The sequence below is a fragment of the Oncorhynchus clarkii genome, chromosome 33 (assembly GCF_045791955.1).
Source record: "Oncorhynchus clarkii lewisi isolate Uvic-CL-2024 chromosome 33, UVic_Ocla_1.0, whole genome shotgun sequence".
Classification (NCBI taxonomy): Eukaryota; Metazoa; Chordata; class Actinopteri; order Salmoniformes; family Salmonidae; genus Oncorhynchus; species Oncorhynchus clarkii.
The window spans coordinates 16,947,092-16,963,053 of record NC_092179.1 but is presented as its reverse complement, the minus strand read 5'-3'; the positions used below and the strand labels follow the sequence as shown (position 1 = coordinate 16,963,053).

Below are 15,962 nucleotides of genomic sequence, written 5' to 3'. Positions count from 1 at the left end.
AAACCTATTGCGATAACACACACACACACACACAAACGCAGGCAAGCACACACACACACACACACACACTAAGCCAAATGCATAACTAATGGCAGCAGCATGGTTGAAATAACTTGGTGCAAGTGTTCCATGCACATTTTCAGGGTCACTAATCAATATCATGTCCTCATAAATATTTTTGAACAGTTTTCTCTATTATTGAACTTGACCAATGTAACCAAACGCATTAATCGAATTAAAGTGTATTGTCTCTTTAAGAGCTGTCACTCGAGCCTTTGCTGCTTGTCATTTTCTGCAACAAGATGGCGGTCGTTCCAGAGAATAGAGTCCTCTCCTTCAGTGTTTTTAAATGGAGCTCGTATTCCTCCACATATTTACCAGAGTGAGTAATGCACACATACGTTGACCACATGTATGTATTTGTTTTCGTTGCTGCAGGTCTCATTAACTGCCACAGTGCATCGAAATCGTGTCTCCGCGGCCTAGCTTGACTGCGAGCTAACTACTCCACCGTTAGGCAACAGGGATAACGTTAGCTAGTTAGATTTACTCGAGTAAACAAAATGCACGCATAGCCAGCTAAATTGATTATTTTTGTACTGTGTGCGGTCTTTCCATGCACTGTAAAGCCGATACTAGTAATTATCTAACAGATGTACTAACGAGTTGGCAAAAAAGCTAGCTAGTTAAGTTAGCGAGCTCGCAAACTAGACGAGCATGTTAGTAGCCACACAGAACAACACCACTAAGTTAGTAGCCAAAACCACTCATGACTTTTTATATTAGCTAGTAAGCTAAATAGTTAACTAATCATACAGATAACTATTTTTTTTCTCCTACACTTTTTGTAGGCATGTTTAGTCTGATTGTTCTGTACCCGTTCGTGCAAGGCCAAAGGGTATAACCAGTTAATGTTAGGTAACGAGCTAGTATGTCTCTATGGTATTGCCTGGGTAACTTGACACCATAGGAAATGCCTGTACAGTCAGCTATTTATGGACCCTATTATCCCGCTCTTTTAAAAACAGTGGAATTGCTAGTTTCAGCACTAATTAGTTTGGAACTGGCTGAAAATGTTTACTGCTTTTATACAGGCAGCCCAATTTAGATTTTTTTTTTCTCCCGCAAATGGATCTTCTGTCCTTACCCACAGATATTTTTCAAAGCTGATCTGATTGGTCGAAAGACCCATTAGTGAGACAAATATCAGAATTGGTCTGCCTTTGTAATTGCAGCCTTGAAGACAATAGTTTCACTGCCTCTGTCACAATACCACCCCATGATTGAGATTTTTTTTATTTGACCTTTTATTTAACTAGGCAAGTCAGTTAAGAACAAATTCTTCTTTTCAATGATGGCCTAGGAAAGGTGGGTTCCTTGTTCAGGGGCAGAACAACAGATTTTTACTACCTTGTCAGCTCAGGGATTCGATCTTGCTACCTTTCGGTTACTAGTCCAATGCTCTAACCACTAGGCTAACTGACCACTAGATCAGTCATCAGTAGGCCTAACTTGCTCTGGCCAATGCCGGGCAATTTCCTGGGCAAGTTAGGAATGCTGTTCAGGTCAGTCCATTTCGTTATTTAACAAGTCAAATAAGCTTATTGACCAATCAGGACTTGAATATGACTGCACATCACTTAATATTTTAACATGTACATTTTATATGTACTGATTACACTTACTTGTATTTCATGTCACGGTGATTGCCGTTAACATGGCTGTATACAGGAAGTTTTCCCTCCACAAAAGGGCTTTATTACAGACAGGAATACTCGTTAGTTATCCGGGTGGCTGGTCTCAGACAATCCCGCAGGTGAAGAAGCCGGATGGGGAGATCCAGGGCTGGCGTGGTTACACGTGGCCTGCGTTTTTGAGGCTGGTTGGACATATTGCCAAATTCTCTAAAACGACATTGGAGGTGACTTATGGTAGAGAAATTAACATTAAATTATCTGTCAACAGCTCTGGTGGACATTCCTGCAATCAGCATGCCACCTGTGGAATGATCATGCTGTTAAATCAGCTTCTTGATATGCCACACCTGTCAGGTGGATGGATTATCTTGGCAAAGGAGAAATGTTCACTAACAGGGATGTAAACAAATGTGTGCACAATTTGAGAGAAGCTTGTTGTGTGTATGGAACAATTCTGGGATCACTTTACATGTTGTGTGTTATATTTTTGTTCAGTATAGTTAGCATTCTCTTTGATTCTGTTTGATTTTGTTAGCATTCTGGTAAGTTATGTTTTTGGGGCTTTGAATATTAGGGCTATATAAATAACCCTCTAGTCAACTTGTGCAATAGATAACGCAGATCTCGTTCATCATTTTGCATGTTAGATCATTTTTCATTATGAAGCTTACCAGTACTAGTTTCGCAAAACAGGGGTTTGAGGCAGTCACGTGTGTTTGTTTATAAAGAAGCACAACGAGCAATATGGGAGCTTTGTAAGGTGAGTCACTCCTGCAGCGCAACTTAGTTGTGGTGATCAAGTTACACTTGTATGAAATCCACTACTAATGTTTTCCAGATATATATTATAACTATTCAATTAACTATTTAAGATGTGCCAAATTCTCTCCAGCTGGGTTTTGCTACGTAACCTGTGAATGTTGCTAACTTGCTAATGTTAACTAAGCTTGCAAGATCAAGCTTCTTAGTAACCACAGCAGAGAAAATCCTCTGCCTAATATTTGTTTTGTTGTGCGTGCTGCAAACTGCGTTTTGAGATACTTGCATAACTTTATGAGCTGGGTTGTCTGTCCAAGTAATAAATATTCGCATGCGCTCGTTAGCATTTACCTAGCATCAGCTATGATAATTCTGTAGTATTTGTTAGCATTTTGATAGCATTCTGGTAAGTACATTCTTTGGGGCTTTTATTTCTGTTTGGAGAAATATATATATTTACTTGTGCACTACTAGTAATACCGTATATCCCAGGATGGCACAGGCAAGGTATGGAAATCTGGACACCGCTGAACCCTGATCATTGGTCTCTGATCTGTACTACATAGAAATGCGTAATTCTACACGAAGGTAGAAATATGCAGTATCATTCATTACATATAGGTATTATTCTACACACTGGCTATTCGAATGAGCTCTGCTCCCAAACATTACGAAATTTGGTTGGTTTGAACTGGATCAAATCTGATCGACTCATAGACTTCTATGTTTCACAAGTTTACACATCAAATTACAGTAGAGTTTAGTACAGTACATTACACTGTACTCTAGTGTGCTCTATGTTACTGAATTTGACTGAACTATACTCAACCTTTTGTTGTCCAGACTGTTTTCACGCTTTTGCTTTGGCAACCAGACGACAGAATAATAAAACAAATGAGCTGAACATAAGGGAGGACAGTAGGTGACCAAACTGTGGTTTGTCTACTCTGATTAAGTAACAGTATTAAATCAAATCAAATTTTATTGGTCAAATACACATGGTTAGCAGATATTAATGTGAGTGAAGCGAAATGCTTGTGCTTCTAGTTCTGACCATGCTGTAATATCTAACAAGTAATCTAACAATTTCACAACTACCTTATACAAAGTAATGTAAAGGAATGAATATGTACAAGTATATTACAAGTTTTAATCAGTTAATTCATAGACACATGTATTTCAGTAAAAACACCAACTAGCATAATTGGTAGGTCTACTTTTACTTGTTACTAATGTGAACTTTCATTATCCTCCCTCATGAGGGAGAGCAGGGCTCGACGTTTTTATTTATTTATTTCACCTTTATTTAACCAGGTAGGCAAGTTGAGAACAAGTTCTCATTTACAATTGCGACCTGGCCAAGATAAAGCAAAGCAGTTCGACACATACAATGACACAGAGTTACACATGGAGTAAACAAACATACAGTCAATAATACAGTATAAACAAGTCTATATACGATGTGAGCAAATGAGGTGAGATAAGGGAGGTAAAGGCAAAAAAAGGCCATGGTGGCAAAGTAAATACAATATAGCAAGTAAAACACTGGAATGGTAGATTTGCAATGGAAGAATGTGCAAAGTAGAAATCAAAATAATGTGGTGCAAAGGAGCAAAATAAATAAATCATTTAAATACAGTAGGGAAAGAGGTAGTTGTTTGGGCTAAATTATAGGTGGGCTATGTACAGGTGCAGTAATCTGTGAGCTGCTCTGACAGTTGGTGCTTAAAGCTAGTGAGGGAGATAAGTGTTTCCAGTTTCAGAGATTTTTGTAGTTCGTTCCAGTCATTGGCAGCAGAGAACTGTAAGGAGAGGCGGCCAAAGAAAGAATTGGTTTTGGGGGTGACTAGAGAGATATACCTGCTGGAGCGTGTGCTACAGGTGGGAGATGCTATGGTGACCAGCGAGCTGAGATAAGGGGGGACTTTACTACCTAGCAGGGTCTTGTAGAGGACATGGAGCCAGTGGGTTTGGCGACGAGTATGAAGCGAGGGCCAGCCAACGAGAGCGTACAGGTCGCAATGGTGGGTAGTATATGGGGCTTTGGTGACAAAATGGATTGCACTGTGATAGACTGCATCCAATTTGTTGAGTAGGGTATTGGAGGCTATTTTGTAAATGACATCGCCAAAGTCGAGGATTGGCAGGATGGTCAGTTTTACGAGGGTATGTTTAGCAGCATGAGTGAAGGATGCTTTGTTGCGAAATAGGAAGCCAATTCTAGATTTAACTTTGGATTGGATATGCTTGATATGGGTCTGGAAGGAGAGTTTACAGTCTAACCAGACACCTAAGTATTTGTAGTTGTCCACGTATTCTAAGTCAGAGCCGTCCAGAGTAGTGATGTTGGACAGGCGGGCAGGTGCAGGTAGCGATCGGTTGAAGAGCATGCATTTAGTTTTACTTGTATTTAAGAGCAATTGGAGGCCACAGAAGGAGAGTTGTATGGCATTGAAGCTTGCCTGGAGGGTTGTTAACACAGTGTCCAAAGAAGGGCCAGAAGTATACAGAATGGTGTCGTCTGCGTAGAGGTGGATCAGAGACTCACCAGCAGCAAGAGCGACCTCATTGATGTATACAGAGAAGAGAGTCGGTCCAAGAATTGAACCCTGTGGCACCCCCATAGAGACTGCCAGAGGTCCGGACAGCAGACCCTCCGATTTGACACACTGAACTCTATCAGAGAAGTAGTTGGTGAACCAGGCGAGGCAATCATTTGAGAAACCAAGGCTGTTGAGTCTGCCGATGAGGATGTGGTGATTGACAGAGTCGAAAGCCTTGGCCAGATCAATGAATACGGCTGCACAGTAATGTTTCTTATCGATGGCGGTTAAGATATCGTTTAGGACCTTGAGCGTGGCTGAGGTGCACCCATGACCAGCTCTGAAACCAGATTGCATAGCAGAGAAGGTATGGTGAGATTTGAAATGGTCGGTAATCTGTTTGTTGACTTGGCTTTCGAAGACCTTAGAAAGGCATGGTAGGATAGATATAGGTCTGTAGCAGTTTGGGTCAAGAGTGTCCCCCCCTTTGAAGAGGGGGATGACCGCAGCTGCTTTCCAATCTTTGGGAATCTCAGACGACACGAAAGAGAGGTTGAACAGGCTAGTAATAGGGGTGGCAAAGAAAGGGTCCAGATTGTCTAGCCCGGCTGATTTGTAGGGGTCCAGATTTTGCAACTCTTTCAGAAAATCAGCTGAACGGATTTGGGAGAAGGAGAAATGGGGAAGGCTTGGGCGAGTTGCTGTGGGGGGGTTGCAGTGCTGTTGACCGGGGTAGGAGTAGCCAGGTGGAAAGCATGGCCAGCCGTAGAAAAATGCTTATTGAAATTCTCAATTATGGTGGATTTATCAGTGGTGATAAGAAATACTATCTTCAGTGCAGTGGGCAGCTGGTAGGAGGTGTTCTTATTCTCCATGGACTTTACAGTGTCCCAGAACTTTTTTGAGTTAGTGTTGCAGGAAGCAAATTTCTGCTTGAAAAAGCGAGCCTTAGCCTTAGTGTATAATGGTTTCTAGCTTCCCTGAACAGCTGCATATCACGGGGGCTGTTCGATGCTAATGCAGAACGCCATAGGATGTTTTTGTGTTGGTTAAGGGCAGTCAGGTCTGGGGAGAACCAAGGGCTATATCTGTTCCTGGTTCTAAATTTCTTGAATGGGGCATGTTTATTTATGATGGTTAGGAGGGCATTTAAAAAAAATATCCAGGCATCCTCTACTGACGGGGTGAGATCAATATCCTTCCAGGATACCCCAGCCAGGTCAATTAGAAAGGCCTGCTCGCTGAAGTGTTTCAGGGAGCGGTTGACAGTGAAGAGTGGAGGTCGTTTGACCGCTGACCCATTACGGATGCAGGCAATGAGGCAGTGATCGCTGAGATCTTGGTTGAAGACAGCAGAGGTGTATTTAGAGGGCAAGTTGGTTAGGATGATATCTATGAGGGTGCCCGTGTTTAAGGCTTTGGGGAGGTACCTGGTAGGTTCATTGATAATTTGTGTGAGATTGAGGGCATCAAGTTTAGATTGTAGGATGGCTGGGGTGTTAAGCATGTTCCAGTTTAGGTCGCCTAGCAGCACGAGCTCTGAAGATAGATGGGGGGGCAATCAGTTCACATATGGTGTCCAGAGCACAGCTGGGGGCAGAGGGTGGTCTATAGCAGGCGGCAACGGTGAGAGACTTGTTTTTAGAGAGGTGGATTTTTAAAAGTAGAAGTTCAAATTGTTTGGGTACAGACCTGGATAGTAGGACAGAACTCTGCAGGCTATCTTTGCAGTTTGCAAAGTTTGCAAAGATTGCAACACCGCCCCCTTTGGCAGTTCTATCTTGTCTGAAAATGTTGTAGTTTGGGATTCAAATTTCAGAATTTTTGGTGGTTTTCCTAAGCCAGGATTCAGACACAGCTAGAACATCCGGGTTGGCAGAGTGTGCTAAAGCAGTGAATAGAACACATTGACATTAACGCTTGTCCACTTGTCCGGGGCAAGTAAAAAAAGATCATCGGACAAGAAGAATATCATTTTAAGTTGCCCGAATGGAAAAGTAAAAGAAGAAGAAATCACAATATCAAACAATTAGGTTACATTAGGTTACTCCGATCAGAATTGTATCAGTGTGCTCCGGATGCAATGTGTTACCCACTGTCCTACAAATCTCTGCAGAACGCATCGGAGTATAATTATTGTAGGCCTACATTGACGGGCACGAGCTGTCTTTCAATCATGCAGTCACGCGTGTTTGAGATCAAAGTGACCCTAGCCACGTGTGCACATTGGTTGATATTCATTGCTTGTTAGTGAGTTATTTACACAGTTATAGCAGATTTTTGGTTAGCAATGAAAATCCTGGAAAAGTCATGGTGTGCATCACCTGCCTGTGCCAGTGGGCTGTTGCCAGAGGAGAGGGATGGATTTGCACAGAAGGTAAATTAAAGATAATCAGCCAAACTACACCATGTTTTCAATTGGCTATCTCACTATTCAACTATTTAGCTATCAGCATGTATTAATGTCATGTTCGATGTCCTAAAATAACTTTCCAATGGCCCTCGTGTATAACTGCAAATGGCCGACACGCAGTTGATAGTTGATAAAATCAATACTGCATACTCCGGTTGTAAAACCGTATGTGTCTCAAGCCCTCAAAATTGGATAAGATTCTCCTCTGTTCAATACTGGCCATGTAATTCTGACAGGATATTCAAATAATATTTTTTAAACTAATTGACAAGTAGTCCATATGCTGTCAAGATCTCCCCTGAACACAGACTATTTTAACCTTACAAATAGATAAACATTTAGGTCTGCAACCTCACCCGCCTTAGCCATTTGATCCCTTGTTCATTGAATGAGGGATCTCTTTTATAAAAACGTATTTGGTTGTAATTATAATGTTGCAGGATGGTAAACCATCCTCTATGAAATTCCAGGAGAGCTACTGGGTTTGCAGGCTTTTGCTGCAGCCCTGCTCGAGCACACCACATTGTAAAATATCAGCTGCTCAACAGGACCTTGATATGCTGACTCTGGTTTGTTTGAGCAGGGTTGTGTCAAAAGCCTGGACACCCCAGTAGCTCTCCAGATGGAAGGTTGACGGACCACGTGTTTTATACATTAGCCTGTCTGCAGTATTTCACTTCGGGGGGGTGTTTAAGTCAATCAAATTAAATAAAATGTAATTATAAAGACCTTTTTTACATCAGCAGATGTCACAAGGTGCTTATACAGAAACCCAGCCTAAAACCCAAAAGCCAGCAATGCAGATGGCTAGGAAAAACTTCCTGGAAGGCAGGAACCTAGGAAGAAACCGAGGGAGGATCCAGGCTCTGAGGGGTGGCATGTCCTCTTCTGGCTGTGCCGGTTGGAGATTACAAGAGTAGATGGCCATTAAAGCCAGCTCAAGATGCAAGTGCCTTGGTTAAGGCCACAACAGCAAGAGATGCTGCATCAGTGGCGATTTTAGCATCTAAATTCAGGTGGGGCAACAAAAAGAAAGTGGGATGCATGCCAGCAAAGCCACTAAACAATATATTAATTATAATGGTGACAAATGGTGCCCACAAACTGTTAGGACCTACATAAAGCTGTCCCAACAGCAGTCCCAACACCTTACCACTGCTACATCTGGCTATCAGCGGAGCCTTGTCTGGCAGTGAAACAGTTCATTCAGCCTCATTTACTGGCTTTAAAAAAACATAGCTGATATGGCTGACTTGCTTAAACTAATGTGGTTTCTACTGATAATTGAGATGTACAAACTATGGCATAAGGGGACGACAAGCGGATAAGAGGCAATCCGTAATTTAGATTAAGACATTCATGAGCAAGCTTGGACGGACGAAGTCAATAACTAGTTGCTCGGCACTTTTGTTATTTACAGAGACAGAATTCAGAACATGGGCCGTTCTTAGTGTTCTCCCTGTACACCAAGTCAACCGTAGTATAAATAACGGGGATATAGTTACAGTATACATACACAGTATACATATCTCCCTGGCATAATACATCATCTATGCAGCAGCATACAATACATTTTTGGACTCACCTTGATGTGCCTTGCGCACTTAAACAGGAAGGTGGTTCGGCGATCCTTCGTGGGTAAATTTTGTCATTAAAGTCTGGCATTCTCTGGATTTATGGTGCTTTCAAGACAACTGGGAACTCGGGGAAAGTTGTGAATCATGATGATGTCAGTGATCTTCAGGTCGTAGCTTTAGAAAGAGTTCTGAATTTCACAATTCTGAGTTGAATGAAAGTTCAAAATGTATTTTCCCAGTCGTAGCTCATTTTTCCAGAGTTCCAAGTTGTCTTGAGCTCACTAAAGTCAGATTTTGCAGTTCAAGTGACTTGAGCTTTTGGACGAGTTCAAAAAAGCTTCTAATTTCTCTTCTGGGCTTGACATTAACATTTTTAGACATATCTTAAACATATGTGGGTTTTTGGTAACAGAATTACAAGTTTTAGATATAATTTCTTAACTTCACTATTATTGTGTTTTGATGTATTTTTAATACCTTTTAAAGACATGCTCCGGTACTTTGGCAACTACTTAAACCTCCTGCTTTGGGCTAGATGTGTCAATGTGTAGTTCATATACGCTTAATCTTTGAGCAGAATAACTGTCGTACTTCAATTAGCCACTAAATTCCTAGTTCGAAAGGAACTCTTTTTCTGGAAGCTGTGCTGCACCATTTTCCCCCACGTGAGCCAGCCCCCTAGCAATTAGTTAAACCAATGAGCTTTAGCCCCTCGCCATAAGCGAGACATCTAGCAAGATAACCACACAGCAGAGCGAATGAGAGCGCAGTGATGTGTTGCACATACAGTATCATCACATGTGACGTAATATGCAATTTTCAGGGGCCACTTTTGGCGCGTGAGTGCAATTTTCAGAACTACTGGCTAAAAACTATACAAAAGTACAGGAGAATCCATTTGACTTTTTCTGGTAAATGTTTTCTAAGACCTCTTTTCCTCCCGTTTGACCAGAAATCAAGGCTAGTACTTTTGCCTCAATTTTAAGATGGAAAATTTATAAAAAATGTGTCTATGCCTTTATTTCCCCAAAATATACACTCTTAGCTTTTATTTGACTCCCAATTTGATATGCTGTTATGAACTCCCTGCACATGTGGTGCTCATGGGTCCTTTTACATGGATATTACCCTATCCCTTTGCTCACAACAAATGATGGTTGGATGTTGGCTGAAACATGTCCTTTCTCCCATCTTTCCCTTTCTGTGTGTAGAAACATCTTGGTGGACAAACCCAATGACCAGTCTTCCAGGTGGTCGTCTGAGAGCAACTACCCTCCACAGGTAACGTCTGCTGTGCCCCGCCCACATAGACACCTGTCTCATACTCAGGCCTACCTGTCACTCACACACCTTCCATGCCTTGTGCCTTACCTGTCTTGGGATGGGGCTCTTCCGTAGAGGGTCTGTGCCCAGTTGCATACAACACCTGTGTTCTCAATTCACTGGTGGCTGCTAAACAGGAGCACCTAATAGACGGGTTGGTTGTTTAGCAACAAAACCGACGCGCATTCAACTATGGGGCAAAAGACTGCGTTGACTTAGATTGTTGACAACATGTAAACTATATTTTGTCTCCAGCATTCATTGAAACATAAATACATTTGCACAAATAACACTTCTCAAATACATCGTTACACTTGTTTTTTAGCTAGCTAGGGAATTTTAGCCTCTTTAGCATTGACATAAAATCAGTCTCAACACCTCGAACAAGACATGGTATAGTTCAAGAAAAATATTAAACTAGTTGAAACAAGTCACTTACGATTCCCCACATGGCAGTTTCTTGTCACTGTTGGTAGCTATCTGGCAATCCAGAATCATAAAGTCCACGGGCTTCTGCCCCATAGAAGCGTGCCTTGTCAGCTAACACATCTTTAGTATGCACTTCTTGACCCCAATGACTTGTACTTGCACTTTTGTGAGTAGGAAGTGGCCCAGCGTAGCGTGTTTGACTGTCTTGTGGTTATGGGCAGAGGAAATTGAAACTTTGTTTTTGCTGTAAGATGAAACTAAGCATGGCAGTCTTAACCACTCAAGCTAGACATTCAATTGTGGCAGAGGCAAAACTCCACTGCATCTGTTTACGTCAAATACATTACACTCTCTAAAAATGTTGAACTCTCATCAACTGCTTTTATCTTTTCAAAGAGAGGGAGGTTGTTGAGAGGTAGAGCCTTCAAAATAATTATACTGAACAAATGATAAAACCATACCCCATAAATCATAAATGAAGCCTGAGTCCTTTCATATAAATGTTTTATAATGGTTTCTATGACAACAAGAATCGACAAAGCATTGAGATACGGGTCTTTCATTAGCAAGTGTGCCATGTTTTTAGGTGACAGGACTGTTTTGAAAAAGCAAGATCGATATACCCAAGCCTAGGAGTAATCCCTCTGTGTTAAATGTACCCTAGGCGATAACCTAATGAGATGCAATATATCTGCCTTATTATTGATGAAAACTGTTGAAGATGGAACTGTATCAGAGGACCCATTAGTAAGCCTAGCAGATGCACTCTGGTAGTGGATGGTTATTGCTCACTCACACAGCCATTTAAACCTACAGGATTTGTAGAAACATGGGTCTCCAGGGATTGTGGGTTGCCTTGTTTCCGGAAAGCAGATTTAAATTAATCAATGTTCTATCTGTACTGCTCTATCCCCTCTCTCTCCCAGAGGGTTCAACCTGGTGCTCTGTCCGGTCGGCAGCAGATATGCCCAGACTAGTTACCACTCCAGTGACCTGTGAACATGGCAAATCAAATTTTATTAGTTACATGCGCTGAATACAACAGGTCACCTTACAGTGAAATGCTTACTTACGAGCCCCTAACCCGACAGTGCAGTTTAAAAAATATGGATAAGAGATAAAAGTAACAAGTAATTAAAGAGGAGCAGTAAGAAATAACAATATATACAGGGGGGGTGCCGGTTAGTTGAGGTAGTATGTACATGTAGGTAGAGTTAATTAAAGTGACTATGCATAGATCACAGCAATGTGAATAGTCCTGGTAGCCATTTGACTAGATGTTCAGGAGTCTTATGGCTTGGGGGTAGAATCTGTTTAGAAGCCTCTTGGACCTAGACTTGGTGCTCCGGTATCGCTTGACGTCTGGTATCAGCGAGAACAGTTTATGACTAGGGTGGCTGGAATCTTTGACATTTTTCAGGGCCTTCCTCTGACACAGCCTGGTGTAAAGGTCCTGGATGGCAGGAAGCTTGGCCCCAGTGATGTGCTGGGCTGTTCGCATTAGCCTCTGTAGTGCCTTGCAGTCGTAGGCCGAGCAGTTGCCATACCAGGCAGTGATGTACCCAGGCAGGATGCTCTTGACATTGCAGCTGTAGAATCTTTTGAGGATCTGAGGACCCATGCCAAATCTGTTCAGTATCCTGAGGGGGAATAGGTTTTGTTGTGCCTGCTTCACGACTGTCATGGTGTGCTTAGACCATGTTAGTTTGTTGGTGATGTGGACACCAAGGAACTTGAAGCTCTCAACCTGCTCCACTGCAGCCCCGTCGATGAGAATGGGGGCGTGCTTGGTGCGCTTTTTTCTGTAGTCCACAATCATCTCCTTTGTCTTGATCACGTTGAGGGAGAAGTTGTTGTCCTGGCACCACACGGCCAGGTCTCTGACGACCTCCCTATAGGCTGTCTCGTTGTTGTCGGTGATCAGGCCTACCACTGTTGTCATTGGCAAATTTAATGATGGTATTGGAGTCGTGCTTGGCCATGCAGTCATGAGTGAACAGGGAGTACAGGAGGGGGCTGAGCACGGGCCCCTGTGTTGAGGATCAGCGTGGCGTATGTGTTGTTACCTTCCCTTACCACCTGGGGGTGGCCCGCCAGGAAGTCCTGGATCCAGTTGCAGAGGGATGTGTTTAGGTTATTGATGATTTTTGAGGGCACTATGGTGTTGAATAGTGAACTATGGTCAGTGAATAGCATTCTCACATAGGTGTTCCTTCTGTCCAGGTGGGAAAGGGCAGTGTGGAGTGCAATAGAGACTGCATCATCTGTGGATCTGTTGGGGCGGTATGCAAATTGGAGTGGGTCTAGGGTTTCTGGGATGTTGGTATTGATGTGAGTCATGAACAGCCTTTCAAAGCACTTCATGGCTACAGACGTGAGTGCTACGGGTCGGTAGTCATTTAGGCAGGTTACCTTAGTGTTCTTGGGCACAGGCACTATGGTGGTCTGCTTAAAACATGTTGGTATTACAGACTCGGACAGGGAGAGGTTGAAAATGTCTGTCAAGCCACTTACGATTTGGTCAGCGCATGCTCGCAGTACACGTCCTGGTAATCCGTCTGGCCCTACGGCCTTGTGAATATTGACCTGTCTAAAAGTCTTACTCGCATCGGCTGCGGAGAGCGCGATCACACAGTCATCCGGTACAGCTGGTCCTCTCATGAATGTTTCAGTGGTATTTGCCTCGAAGTGAGCATATAAGTAGTTTAGCCTGTCCGGTAGGCTCGTGTCACTGGCAGCTCTCGTAGTCTGTAATGGTTTGCAGGCCCTGCCACATTTGACGGGCGTCAGAGCCAGTGTAGTAAGACTATCTTAGTCCTGTATTGACGCTTTGGGAGAGCTTTGTCCCATAGTTTGACTGTGCAGCAGCTCATATACACAGCACTTCTCCTCTGCTCTCTGTGCCATCTGCAGTGTTGTGAAACATGTTCGGAGAGCAGTAGAATGAAAACTGCAGTGTCATGTGTTGATAATATAGATCGGACACTGCATTATGAATTATTGTGAGAGACCGCTGATCAGATTCTCCCCTCTATTTTCCCTCCAGTACTTAATGTTGAAATTGGAACGGCCATCAATCGTTCAGAGCATCACCTTTGGGAAGTATGAGAAGACTCACGTGTGTAACCTGAAGAAGTTCAAAGTGTTTGGTGGGATGAGTGAAGAGAACATGACAGAACTCCTGTCCAGGTGAGAGCATAGGGACAGTGACGTGTACTTATTTACTGTATAATTAACCTACCTTACTGTCTGTACCATATTTATTTAATTTGATCTTCTATTTCTCTGCAGTGGCCTGAAAAATGACTACAACAAGGAGACCTTCACCTTGAAGCACAAGATTGATGAACAGATGTTTCCCTGCAGATTTGTTAAAATAGGTGAGTTTGGAGATGGCTTGGGCCTACGTGTTGTACTCAGTCCAGCTTGAAAATGGTTGTAGTGAAGGGATGCTACACGGCTGGAGATGGAAATAAGTCAAAATGGCAAAATAGTTGATGATTTAAATTATAGACCGTTCTCTCTGTCTCTCTCAGTGCCTCTGATGTCTTGGGGGCCCAGTTTTAACTTCAGTATCTGGTACATTGAGCTGCATGGCATAGAGGAACCTGACTTAGTGCAGCCCTGCCTTAACTGGTACAGCAAGGTGAGCCTGCCTCTGAGACGCACGCACTCACATACACAGTTGGGGTTAAGGGAGAGAATCCGTCTGAGTGGGTTACTTAAGCAATAAGGCCAGAGAGGGTGTGGTATTTGCGGAGTGCCTGGATACAGCCCTTCGTCGTGGTATATTGGCCATGTACTACAAACTCCAGAGGTGCCTTAATGATATTATAAACTGGTAACCAATGTAATTAGAGCAGTAACAATAATATTTTGTCATACCTATTGTATACGGTCTGATATACCACAGCTGTCAGCCAATCAGCATTCAGGACTTGAACCACCCAGTTTAAGCAATAAGGACCTAGGAGGTGCGGTATATGGACAATATACCACGGCTAAGGGCTGTTCTTATGTACGATGCAACTCGGAGTGCCTGGATACAGCCCTTAGCTGTGGTATATTGGCCATATATCACAAACCCCTGAGGTGCCTTATTGCTGTTATAAACTGGTTACCAATGTAATTAGAACAGTAAAAACGTTTTTTTTTTGTCATGCTCATGGTATACGGTCTGAAATACCACAGCTTTCAGCCAATCAGCATTCAGGGCTCGAACCACCTAGTTTATAATATGAAGTATAACATATGTGATGAAAAACATTGATCAAATATGGAGCTGTATTCCTCTAGTACCGGGAACAGGAAGCGATCCGCCTGTGCCTGAAGCACTTCCGGCAGCATAACTACACAGAAGCCTTTGAGTCGCTGCAGAAGAAGACACGCATCGCGTTGGAACACCAAATGCTGACACACCTCCACGACCGTCTGGTACTCCGGGGAGACTTTGATGCCTGTGAGGAGCTCATCGACAAAGCCGTCAAAGGTCCTGACACCCACACCTCCTCAGAAAGACCGATGGGGGCTGGACCTACTGCCCTGTACATATCAACTTCAATACAACTACATGACCTCAATCATCCTACTAACTACAGACCTCTACCATCCCATGACTGAGAACTTAAAACCTAGCTCGGCTTATATTTAGCTCATGAATTCAGTGGATACCATAGTGATTCATTATTTACACTATAGATCCATGTATCTCTACATGACTTTTTAATTTTTATCAGATTGGTTTGCAACCACAGGGCATGGCAATGTCATCCTGACATCATCCTTTCTTTTTGAGATTGAAAAGGTAACAAAACTATTCACTTCTATCTCCTGGCTAAAATAATCTGGACAATCTTCCTGTGTTTGACATTTTCCTCTGTAGACGGTTTATTTAACCAGTACATCAGCCAGCAAGAGTACAAGCCAAGATGGAGTCAGATCATCCCTAAGAGTAACAAAGGTACAGCCTCGCAAGAGCCAAGCCCAGATGACATGAACAGTGAGACAAACTACTCAAGTAGGAAATGTTTTTTCATTAACAAAATGCTGTGGTACGCTGTGCACTACCACTCTATAGCGATTCATTCATGTTTTTCCCTGTCTCCCTTTCTCTTCTGCTCCTTTTCCATTTTCCTTCAACACTCCATCCCTCTCCTACATTTGATTCCCTCCTTTCCCTCAACCCCTTTCTCGCGCTCTGCTGCTCCATCGCTCTCTCCAG

At 42.8% G+C, this 15,962-nt stretch overlaps 1 protein-coding gene across 5 annotated transcripts in view; it reads left to right on the top strand.

The window, feature by feature from the left end:
• Positions 1-271: 271 nt before the first annotated feature.
• LOC139392805 (muskelin-like) overlaps positions 272-15,962 on the top strand; it is a 37,031-nt gene continuing 21,340 nt past the window's right edge. For 2 of the 5 annotated variants that reach the window (XR_011629736.1, XM_071141065.1), the window contains exons 1-7: positions 272-382; positions 10,201-10,270; positions 13,788-13,930; positions 14,033-14,121; positions 14,278-14,387; positions 15,038-15,230; positions 15,624-15,701. Coding sequence is in view for 2 of the 5 variants with exons in the window: in XM_071141065.1 (XP_070997166.1) it covers positions 303-382; positions 10,201-10,270; positions 13,788-13,930; positions 14,033-14,121; positions 14,278-14,387; positions 15,038-15,230; positions 15,624-15,701 (763 nt within the window). In the remaining 3 variants the exon portion in view is untranslated. Of the gene's footprint in view, positions 383-10,200; positions 10,271-13,787; positions 13,931-14,032; positions 14,122-14,277; positions 14,388-15,037; positions 15,231-15,623; positions 15,759-15,962 lie in introns of all 5 variants that reach the window. The other 3 variants (XR_011629734.1, XM_071141064.1, XR_011629735.1) reach the window with 2 other exon arrangements.